This window comes from Sarcophilus harrisii, chromosome 6, assembly GCF_902635505.1.
Source record: "Sarcophilus harrisii chromosome 6, mSarHar1.11, whole genome shotgun sequence".
Taxonomy (NCBI): domain Eukaryota; kingdom Metazoa; phylum Chordata; class Mammalia; order Dasyuromorphia; family Dasyuridae; genus Sarcophilus; species Sarcophilus harrisii.
Window position 1 is genome coordinate 184,012,504 of NC_045431.1, and position 11,735 is coordinate 184,024,238.

At 46.9% G+C, this 11,735-nt stretch overlaps 1 protein-coding gene across 1 annotated transcript; it reads right to left on the minus strand.

The window, feature by feature from the left end:
* Window positions 1–2,843: 2,843 nt before the first annotated feature.
* LOC100928578 (homeobox protein HMX1) lies at window positions 2,844–11,214 on the minus strand. The gene is made up of 2 exons (XM_003775351.3): window positions 10,497–11,214; window positions 2,844–6,859 (listed from the first exon to the last, which is right to left on the minus strand). Exons 1-2 carry the CDS (start codon window positions 10,930–10,932, stop codon window positions 6,207–6,209), a joined length of 1,089 nt encoding a protein of 362 aa, XP_003775399.3. The 5' UTR covers window positions 10,933–11,214; the 3' UTR covers window positions 2,844–6,206.
* Between the last annotated feature and the right edge of the window lie 521 nt (window positions 11,215–11,735).

Sequence of the window (11,735 nt, forward strand, 5' to 3'; positions counted from 1 at the left end):
TAAACAAAGTAAAGAGCACATTTCTTCAGGATCTCAGACTGTGATTCTCTTCAGCCACCAACCAATTCTGAGCAAAGGGAGGATTTCCGCACCTCATTATCTTTCCCCTTGTCCCTCCTCCTCCCAACCCAATTACCTTCTCCACCTCTGCGGCAAGATAGCTGGTTTAGTACTGGCTGAATTCTGCCCAAAATTAGTTTTGTCTCCGTAGTAGAAGAAATTCGTGGCGTGTGACTTGATGATTGTAATTACCTACACGTATATTATCATGTTAAAACAAAAATTATTTCGGTACTGATACATGTTGAAGTCATTATTGTTGTTTCCCGCTCCTACTATTCAATATTTAACAACATAATATTTTTCTTACTTCAAAGGTCCTCGATGTCATCGAGTGAGATCTCCTTCCATCAAAAGTTACTGTGACCAAGAAAACCAAGGGGATGTGCTTTTTCTACAGTGGGCTTCGGGTCTTTCTTCAGCAATCTTTTTTTTTTTTACATGGAAATATTTAGGCTCTGATGTTCATTGTCTCCATAACAATAAATGAGACTCATTTATTGTTGAGTCTCAATTTCTTCATCTGTAAAATGGGGATAAAAATTATTTTATTCTCCAGTCTACAGAGTAATTTTTAGAATCAAATAGTATATGTATGTATATGTATATATGTGTGTGTACATACACACAATACATACATATAGTATGCATATACATGTATAGATACGCACATATACGTACACACATATATGTTATGTATATATGAAGTTTTGGGAATTTGAAGTGTTAAAGGCCAGGTACAATTAGTATTAGTATTGTAAATATGTAGTGACACATAGATCCACGAATACACTTGTTCGTCAATTACCAAGTTGACAATAAATAACTTTCAGTTGCAGATTAGGGGGGGACTATGAATCCCCCTAAGTAATCTCATGCATTCCAATTCTATTGTTTGAAGTTTCAATTACTAAAATACGGTAATTGGTTCCAGTTCTATGGGGAAATGCAGTGTTAATTCAATAACATCTTTGAGGATCCACTGTTCAGGTACTTCCCTTATGAATTAGTTTTTCTGTCTCCTGTGGGGGTTTCGCCCGGGGCACTGTCTCGCAGGGACTACTTGAGTGTAGTTGAATAGTAGATCGCTTCCCAACTCCCCAACTTCTTCCCATTCCCTTTCCCATTCACAGTGTTTTAGGCAATGAAGTCCCCAGAATGTGGAAGTTCAGCCCTTGAATGTCTCTTCCTTCTTTCAGGGGCTGTTTTAAGTTCTTTATAAAAAAAAAAAAATACGGAATGCCAAGATAGATCGAAAATAAAGCAAAAGGGGGTAGTTCTGATAGGGGATAGAGGAAACATGTGCTGGTATGTGCTTGTGGGGACTGGGGTGTGGAAAAGGGAACCACGCTCTGCCAGGCTTTAAGTGGTTGCATTAAGACTTACTATGGAGGATGTTTTGCTCTTCGAGAACTCCCTGAAATTCTGTGGGGGAATCTGAGTGGCATCAATGGGAGAATCTCCAGGACTTCGGATTCAGCAAAATGCAGTCCTCACCCACGGAATATGGCAGAATTCAGGACAGAAGAGACTCCATAGAGTTAGAAAAAGCTACTGAGAGAGCCGGGTTTCGAACTGATGGGAGCCAGCACCGGCTAAACCATGTGTGTATGTCCATGTGTATATATGAGTTTATTTTCGTATATTTATGTTTGTTACATGTGATTGAATATGCATCTGACTATGGAAGGCTACCTGTGTCTTCGGAAGTGAGTAGCCTGAAGAAAAAAGTTCTTGAAAAAGTTATGTGGTATATTTATATATGGTGAGGGCAGCTAGATGATGCAGTGGATAGAACACCAAGTCTGGAATCAGGAAGATGAGAATTTAAATCCGATTTCAGATACTTATTATCTGGGTGATCCCAGGTAAGTCATTTTACCTTTATTTGCCTGTTTCCTCATCTGTAAAATGGGGACACTGCGAAGAAGGAAATGGGTAAATACACGGGATCACGACCACTGAACAACAAATGTATAACGAGACAAATGAGTCAGCTTTTTTTTAGGGGGGTTAAGTATGAGCGTGTGTATTTGAAGAGAAGAGATGCCTTTCGAGCTTCTTATTTGTGTTTACTAAGAAAATAAGATTTTAACGGGTCTAAATGTGTTTGAGAAGATACATCAGGGATCTGAGACATTGGGTCCTCAAACGTTTTAAATAGGGGGCCAGTTCACTGTCCTTCAGACTGTTGGAGGGCCGGACTATAGTAAAAACAAGAACTTTGTTTTGTGGGTCTTTAAATAAAGAAACTTCATACCCCTGGGTGAGGGAGATAAACGCCCTCAGCTGCCGGATCTAGCCCGCAGGCCGTAGTTTGAGGACTCCTGTTAAAAATACACATTTTATGGGTGTGTTTTGAGATACAAAGGAAATCTGAGAAGTTTATCTTGGGTTTGAATAAAAACACCATGTTCTCTGATATGAAAAAGAAAGACAAGACAGGAAGTCTGACTAACTTGTGGTGATGTGATTTGGGTGGGTGAAAGTGTGGTTCTGTGTGGGCACATGGACATGTGTATATATGGGGGGCCCCTCTGGCTTACCCACCTGTGCTATGAATAAAGTAAATATTTAAGTGAAAATTGGGTGTTTACCGTGAGTCGTACTGTACCGGAGGAGCTCCAGCCAATACCATTTTACAATATCCAAGGCCCTAGTAGATTTCAGCCCTCCAGGCTTAAGTACGGTTTCACCATCCCGCGATTGTTCCGTCTTTTCCCCCATCTTTCCCCCCACCCCACCCCTATGATCGCAAATTATAACTAATTGAATGTCTTTTTTTAAAAATCCGTTTTATTGATAAGGACACATAAGTCTTTCAAAACAAAACGGAATTGAAATATATTCCCTATCCCTGCCCGGTAAACGATAATGAAACCAAACTCTGTTAGAGTCCGGTTGTCTCTTTTTCAAGAGACTAATGGTCTTGTTCCTCAGGCAGGTAGGGAGCCTTTATTGGGCAAGGATGGAAGTCTCTGGGGCCTGCACCTAAGGGCTGCTATTCCAAAGCCAGAAATACACCCAAGAACTGGGAGACAGTCCTGATTTTGTCCCTGATTTGCTGTGTGACCTTAGGCAAATTATTTATTTTTTCTGGGCCTCAGTTTCCCCCTCTGCAAACAGAATGGGAGGGGAATCAATGTTCTCTAAGAGAACAATCAGTTCTGATATTCTGTGACTCCAACCTAATTTCAATGTACCTCTTCCCTTTTGTATTGGAGGTAGAAGTATATTGGAAGGATGGATTGGAAGAAGGATGTGGGTTCCCCTGATGGAGGGGAAATGTGCAGGAGAGAGAAAAATCCAGAGTGGTTGGCCCTTAGTCTTTTCTTACAGGGGAATAATGGGACCCTGGACAGAAGCAGCCAGCTGTTCTGCTGAGGTGAAAGGGTTCTGGGGACAGTTGAGAGTCAGGGGTTGGAATAAGACTTTCAACCGTTCCAGAGAAAGCAGAGGAAGACTTTAGAAACTATCTTTGACTCCAGTGATGAACCCTTTTCCCCACACCTCCCTCCAGCCCCTCCACCAAAACACATTTCCTAACAAGAAGAGAGTTGAAAGATTGTTTTTTTTTTTCTAAGAAGGCTTATGTTTCCAAGGGTCTAGACAGCCAGTACAATGAAATGTAGTGGGAAGAGCACCAGGCCCTTAGAGTAACTTTGCTGGATAGTTCTGGGTAAATCACTTTAGCTTCCGTATCTTAATTTACCCATTTGCAGTTTAAGGAGACTTGACTAGATCCTTTCCAAGGCTCCTTTCCATGATGACAGCTTGTGCTAAAGTTCTATTTGCCTTTAACATTCTACTATTCAAGGAATATTGGTAGTAGTGGAGAGACAAGTTGGAAGAAACCCCAGGGCTAATCAATTCCCCTAATTTCAATAATCTCAAGTCTTTAATAAAAGTTCTCATTTACATAGCTGTTGCTGTTTGTACTTCGTTCTGGAAGAGGACCATGTCATCAGGGAGTTGATGCCATGACATGCAAGAGAATTGTATTTAAGTGAGGGAAGACTGTGCAAAGTCACCTGCTTCAGTTTCTCCTCCAGAGACATCTGGGTCCAATGACAAGATATAGATCCAGACTTCTATCTTCACACTTAATACTGTGGGAATCATGCTGAATGTATTATCATGATTATTCCCATTTTACAGTTAAGATAACCGAGGCTCTGAGAGGTAAAACTACTTGCCCAAGGTCACACAGCAAATGGCAGAGCTGGACTGGAACCAAGGTCCTGCGAGTCCAAGACCAGAATTCTTTCCACTATGCTTTACACATCAGGGGTTTTTATGTAATAAAAAGCTTAATGTTTGATGAATCGAATCGGGTTGCATTTTTGCAAGAATTTGTATTCTGCTCATAGGGTGAGTCCACTCCTTAATTCAGAAACTGTCGGCATTTCAGGCGGGACATTTGGGAGAGCGATATTATAATTTTTTATAAAAGATTACTAGAAAAAAAAATACACCGTTGGAAGCATGCATAATACTCCATATACTGCGGGCTCAGGTGAGACAGTGCAGCAGCTGGGAGAATTGCGCAGGGCGCAGAAAGACTGGAACTCACTAGTTCCTTTGGGGAAACGATAGAAAAGGAAGCGCTTCTCTGCTCCAGTCAGAAATTCTGAGCCCGACACATGTCTCCTTCCTCTCCCTTCCCATCACTCGCAGCCCTAGTTCCACTGTCTGGGAAGAGAGCCCTAGGCTGTTCTGGCTGGAAGGCCTCACGTGCTACATCCCAGGCCTCAGAGAACTGTCTGGAAAACGAATTGTACAATGCTCTGGGCTTTCGGGGCCTGAACACAGATCCTCAGACTCGGACAGGATAATTAGCGAGTTGAGGAAGTCACCGTCAGCCCTTAGAGACAAAGACCTTATTTATTTCGTGCGTTAATAGCCGAGACCATTGGAAGAACCGTGTTGTAAATCAAGGCAGCTGCTGCCTCCGGCTTCTAAGACCGGGGTTTACTAGTTAAGTCGTCAAAGGGCTGGGATGCACAAAGCTCTGTGAACCTGAGCCCGCTTTTTCCCCCGAGTGCCAGGCCCTGGACGACTCTTCTCTTCCCCTAGAGGGGACCTGGGACTTCAAGGCCACTGTGTGGGTAAAAGGAAAGAAGATGGGGAAGCAGTAGGAGAGATCGGGTACCGGCCAAACCCAAATAGCCTGACCGTAGGGCTGAGTGGACAGACAGTCCTGCCCGGGACAACACAGCAATAGTATTTATGCGGGGACACACCGAAAGTGTCTGTGTATGAAAACTTACATGCTTGTATTTGTGCTGTCTGTTTTTCTGCGGTTTTCCGCGTTGTGTTCCGCTGTTCTGGGTATTTGAGTGTAGTCTGTTTATATTTCTATGCACTTTTGTGTAGTATCGTTTGTATGTTGTGAGAGCATGCTAGATTTCGGCGTACTCGAGAGTTATATGCATTATAGATGGCTGTTTTTATGAATTTATGTCTTACCGTGTGCATTTATTCCTGGACACGCTTGCATTTCTGTTGTATAGGTATAGCAATTTGTGTGTTCCTCCGATGTGTGTGAGATTTCACATGGGGCAATATTCCGGATTACCTGTGTGTTTTCCTGTCGTGTGATGATTACCTGTCGTGTGTCGCATCTACGCGTATATTGTGCTGTGTCTAGTGGTTTTGAGTTTTTGACGTGTTATGTTTCGATTTTGTTTTCAGCGTTGTGTGTGTGAGTTGTATGTCTACAGCTCCTTTCGGTCCCGATCCTCTGGGTTGCTTGTGTGTCCCCTTTACATTCCCGGCCCGCTTCTGGAGGATGGAGCGGGTTGGTGAGTTTGGCTCTCTTGGGTTGGGCTAAGGGTTTGGGAGTGGTATCCCTGAAGAGTCCCCCAGATTGGGCACGGGTTATCTGGGCCGGAGGACAGAACTCGCCTGGTGGCAGGCAGCAGGAGTGTTTATGTCAGTCTCCGAGGAACTGCTGGCCCTCCTGATTCCACCCCCACTTTCTCTTGATCTATTTATTGCACTTGAAACAATTTTCAAAGCGTTTAAAAACAGTTCCCATAGGGCCAAGGAGCTAGCATAGGGGAGTATGGGATGGGAGTGAGGGGAGAGGCGGGGAGCGAGCCCGGAAGCCTGGGGTGGAGGGGACGAAAAACAGAGAGGGTGTCTCAGACCAAGCCCGGCATCTGCGAGGGCCGCAGGAAGGGAAGAGAGGCAGCTGCGGCAGTCGGGAAGGCGGCCAACGGATAGCCAAGCGCTCCCGGGAAGCCCACGAGGGGCGGCGGGGGCGGCGCCGACGCGGGCGACAAGGGGAAAGCCAGGCCTCCTCCCGTAGCGGGTGAGTTCTCGTGGTAGAGGATGGGCACCCGGACCAGCCTTTGGGCAGACGGTGACAAACTCGCGGCCTCCAGGTCTGCAGCCAGTTGCCGCTTCCACTTATTCCTGCGATTCTGGAACCAGATCTTCACCTGCGTCTCGGTGAGCTGCAGGGAGGCTGCCAGGCCGGCACGCTCGGCGCTGCTCAGGTAGCGCTTCACGTCGAACGTGGATTCCAGCTGGAACACCTGGCTGCGGCTGAACACCGTGCGTGTTTTCTTCTTGCGCCCAGCAGCCCGAGGTTCGGCAGAGTCCGGCTCAGGCCTGTCCTCCTCTCCGCGTCCGCTGCCACCGCCACCTCCGCCGCCGCTACTGCTGCTGCAGGCCGACTCGTCGGGCTCACGATCTAGGCGCTCCAAAGACCCAGGGGCGCCGGACCGCCGCCTGCAGCCGCTCTCCGGCCTGCCAGCCTCCTCGCCGACCTCAGGGGAGTCCCGGTCACTGGCTGAGGAGGCAAAGAGGGACAAGATTGTTTCTCCCAACATCCAAGCGGGCTCATCCTACTCATTTCCTTTATTCTGCTAGCGGTACTGCCAGTGGAAAATGGGAGACACGCAAATATTCACAGACACGCAAAAACACACTTTCAGTTTTCTCCCCACGTTCAACCAAACACACGGGGATGATGCACAAACGTCGGGGTTCGGATTTTCTTTGCCTCATGCCTCATCAAGATGGGGGAAAACCACCTCTTTATCCCCTCCTCAAACCCAGGATAAAGAATATTCAAACACAAGATGAAGCCATGTCCACAGAAATGCACTCTCTCGGACATTTAAATACTCCTTGACGTATGTAAAAATAACCACACACGAACACCTGTAAACACATGCAGCAACATATGTGACGCATATTAAAACACTCACGTGCCAGTTGGCAGAAACGGTCTGTCTTGCTAAAATGGACAGGCACCGTGCCATAAGGAAATACTGCCCGTTTCCACAGAATTTCTGAAACGTTTTCAATAACGTACGTATACATGCAGACACACACATACACATCATCATCCACTGACACAACATTGTGCACGCAGAAACTCACGTTGTAGTACAATTAACGTACAGAAAACCCTTGTACATGGAATTTTTCTTTCCCGTGCCGACATGGAGGAAATCACTCGCTTCTAGGACACACATCCATACAATACGCACCTGCATACAGCATTTTAAGCATAAACATTCCATAATGATAACACAGCAGACAGTAGATTCAAAAGCTTTGAAATAAACACACGGGCAGGAAGAAATGCATTCAGAAACACGTGCACTAGACATTGAAGTAAAAACCATCAGGACTGGGAAAAATCCAAAAGCACTCAAAGCGCATCCACACACACGCACACCCCACCCCAGGCATCCTCCCTCTCCATTTTCCCTTCTAGAGTTGGCACTTCTTTATTAATACTGCTTTCTTAGATTTAAATGCTTCTCTCTCTCCCATTGATTTGTACATTAGACTTAGCATTAATTACTACTCTGGGAGAGTGTGGATAAATCAGTCCTCCGGGGTCTGAAAAGAATAAACAAAACTCGTTGGGGGGGGGGGTCCGCTGGGGAGGAAAAGTCCAGTTAATTGGGGGAGGGAGATATATACTGTAGACACTATACAGAGAATCCAGGTTACTGTAAGTGTTTTTAATTGGGCTTGTTGCTTTAGGTGGGAGGCAGAATCAGCGTCAGGGGAAATTCTTTCTAGTGGAAAGAAAGATCTCAGGTTTTGTTCAGTCCCCCTTTATGGCCAAGGCATTTCACTTTTCTCTGTGCCCCAGTTTTGAAACCCAGTTAGCCTCATAACTGACCTCGCAGGCCTATTATATAAATGCTATGATCATTTCAGTTACTATTCTGGATCTTCAAAATAGGAAAGCTGGTGATTTGAGTTCTTTGTTCCCTAGGCCAAAGGGGTTCACACACTAGATAGATATTTGGAGGGGCTCAGTGAGGAATGAGAAATGTTGGTGTAAGTCTAAGAAGGAAGTAGATTGTCTATGTAAGTGATAAGGTTGTGTCAAACAGGCTGGCCCTGTGTCTATGTCACCCCAAATGGAAGGAATCCGGATTATAGAGCTCAGAATACAAAGCTAGAAAACACCTCCCTGGAGACTTTCTTTCAGCTGGAAGGCCCTGCCTCACCATAAACTAGCCTGTAAGGGGGCTGGGGTGGGAGTAGAGAAGAGTAATAGATATTTTTCAATAGAAGAAGCTTCCTTATTCGACTTAAGGAAATAGTATCATCAGATAATAAAGCCAAGGTTTTAGAACTTAAAGAAACCTCAGAGGGGTCAACTCCTTCATTTCACAAATTGGTAAACTGAGATCCAGAGAGTGAAAGTGAATTGCTTAAGGTCCCACAGGTAATAAATGGCAGATCTGGACTGGAACCCACCTTTTTTGATACAAAATCCAGTATTTTCCCCTACTATTACTATTACTGTATAGAAGAGCCAACTCTTCTATACAGTTTTGAATAAGCATTAAAAACTGCAGAGCAAGCATCTCTTTATCAAGTCTTTAGTTTTTTTGGAAAAGTCACTTGAAAGGAAAGGAATAATTCCTCTCTGGTGAAAGTAAAATCCCTCTCTCTGTTCTGTGTATATATGTAGAATACTACTACAGGTGGAGAGTTTTGATAGGTTTCAAAAGAAAGCACATCCAAGAGATCTTCCATGAAGATTTGAATAATCAGTTGGGTGTGGTAGAAAGGCCACCAACTTGGGCATCAAGATTCTAGATGGGTTCTAGTCTAAGCCAGGCACTAACCCCAAGTTCCCTTGGAAAAATCATTATCTCTATATTTCAATTCCCATTTTGGAAAATATCTCATGATCTCAAAGGGCACTTCCACCTCTTCGGATCTATTACTTTAGGATTCTTCCAGTTAAGATTCCTCATTTTCTTTGTTCTAAAGTTCCTTTCAGCTGACATTTCATGTTCGAATGTCCCTTCTTTCACTGCCATTCTGCATTCTATGTTTTAAGGTCTTTTCAGTCCCATAAATCTATAGTTCTAAATATTAAGATTGGAATCATAAGAAATATGACTATTTCAAAAGAATGGAAGAGAACTACAGATTTCAAAATCACTAGAAGGAAAAGGATCCATGTTTAAGGTAAATAGCAATGTTTTGCACCCTTCTAATGGTGACAGCTTTTCTGTCCGGAGCAAGGTTTTGTCTACAGCTGGAGAAAGGTGTACTAGCTGTGAAGTGAAGGTCGACTCTGCTAGGCCAAATTCTCCATCAGTAGCTTCCCAGGGAAGTGTACCAAAAACCCACTGACTTCCGGGGAACCGCAGGCAGTTCTGCGAAGGAGTCAGGTGGAGTTTCAGGATGAGGACACCTACATTCATTTTATACTGTCTCCCACTGGAGAGAACAAAGAGAGTAATAGAAGGATTAAGGAAGGGGGATAAACAGAGGTAGCAGAGAAGAGAGACAGAGTTCAAGACTGGGGACAAAATTCTCTTTTTCTTTCCCTCCTTCAGATCGGCTGAACTTTAGACGATTAACTCCATCTTCTAGTTTCCACTCCGCGTCTTTCCGTTTTCTTCCATTCCTCTAGCTCCACTCTCTCCTGTCTTTCTGTTCCCTCCTTTTCTGCTGTCTTTGTCTCCTCTCTTCTCACTCTTTTATTTCTTCTCCTTTTCTTTTCCCTTGTCAGTATTTCCATGCCTTCTTTGTCGTTTTTTTCTTCCCCCTGTCCTCGATTCCCTTTCTCTCTTTAATATTTCTACTCAGGAAACTTAGGAAAGCAACGGATGGTCTCCGAAGGTCCGGTAATCAGGCAACAAGCCAGAGCTGTCAGAAACCCAAACGACTCCTGAGTTTTGGGATTGGTCTGGACTGGACCAGGTCACTTGAAATTCAACTCCCTGAGGACAAGAGCAGCCTGCACAGCTTGGACCTGAGAATTACTTTGTCCTTCACTTTTTCTCTTCCCCACTGCCCCCCCCCCCCACCACCACCACCTCCCGTCCTGCTCACTTCCCCAGCATTGTCTACTGAGAGGTCTGGATCTCGACGCAGAAAACAGCCGCCAACCCTCCACGGCTCCCAAGCCCTGCTGCTGGGGACCGAGAACTTACTGTCTGGACTGTGACATCCGACGTAGCTGGCATGGGTGCGTCTGTACCACTGAGCCGGGCTCTCCGCAAGCGCGTAGCCATGCGCACCGAAACCGTACGCCGGACCCGGGCAGCAGGCAGGGGGTGGTGGCAGGAGGCAGGGGCCGGGTCGGGCTCCGGCTCCGGCTCGAGTTCCAGCTCCAGCTCCAGCTCCCAGTAGGCAGCGCTCACGACCCTCCCGGGTCTCGGCTCCCGCCCGCAGCTGCCTCAGCCGCCTCCGCGCCTCCTCCTGGTCTTCCTCTCCCTCCTCTTCCTCTTCTTCTTCCTCGTCTTCGTCGTCGTCCTCCTCCTCGCCTCGGCTAGCCTCCTTGCCTTCTCCCCCCAGCAAGTTCTCGATGAAAAAGGACGAGACACGGGCCGGCGTGGCGCTACCGGGCTCCGTCACCTCGTCCGGCATGATGTAGGCGGGCCGGGCTGGCGAGGGCTGCAGCTAAGCTCCTCGCTCTCTCGCTCCCTCTCTCTTGGCGCCTGCCAATGGCCAGGAGGGGAAGGGGGAGGGGAAGCGGGAGAAAAGAGAGGGCGACAGAGCGAGCCCTTCAGAGACCTACAAGGCAGGGGGGCCCGGCAGCTCTAGCCGCCTCGTGGCTCTTCGGGGGCGGAGGACTGTGCTCTGAGAGCCGATTCCCCTCTTGAGCACTCATTGCAGCTCTCGGCTCTTGGCCATCATTTCCTGCAACTGGAAGAGATGGGTGGGGGTGGGAGGCCGCAGGGACTGGGGTGGGGGGATGGAAGAGAAGGTGGGGGAGATGGAAGGAGGGAGGAGGGAGATTGGGGAATGGGAGGGGGGCGAGAGGGGGGCGGTGGCGCAAACGAGTAAGAGATCTCAGAGGCGTCGAAATCTGCGCACGAAACAATAGTAATGTAATAAAAGTGTCAGGCGGCCCCCAGCGCCCCGGGAGTCGCCGATTGGCCGGGCACGATGTCAAATGGCAATAACGGGGCGCCGGGCCAGAGCGGGTAGCGGCCTGGCGCTACGGTCAGTGTAAGCAAGGGGGCCCAGGAGGGTGCGCACAACCGCTGCCGCTGCCGGGGCCTCTGGGCCGCCTCGTCACTCGCCAGCTTTTTATTTGGGTCAATTAGAGAGCGAGTCCAAAAGAGGAAAAGGCGGCAGCGGACCAGCACCCATTCCATTCCAATTTATTCCATTCCCGGGCTCCGGGCAGCCAAGGGAAGGGAGAACGGATAAGCTTGCTTGTGTTG

Coding starts and splice junctions, on each gene's coding strand:
- LOC100928578 (XM_003775351.3), bottom strand. CDS start 10,932: ATGCCGGACGAGGTGACGGAGCCCGGTAGCGCCACGCCGGCCCGTGTC. Junction 6,860..10,496: donor CGGATGTCACAGTCCAGACA/GTAAGTTCTCGG, acceptor TTGCCTCCTCAG/CCAGTGACCGGGACTCCCCT.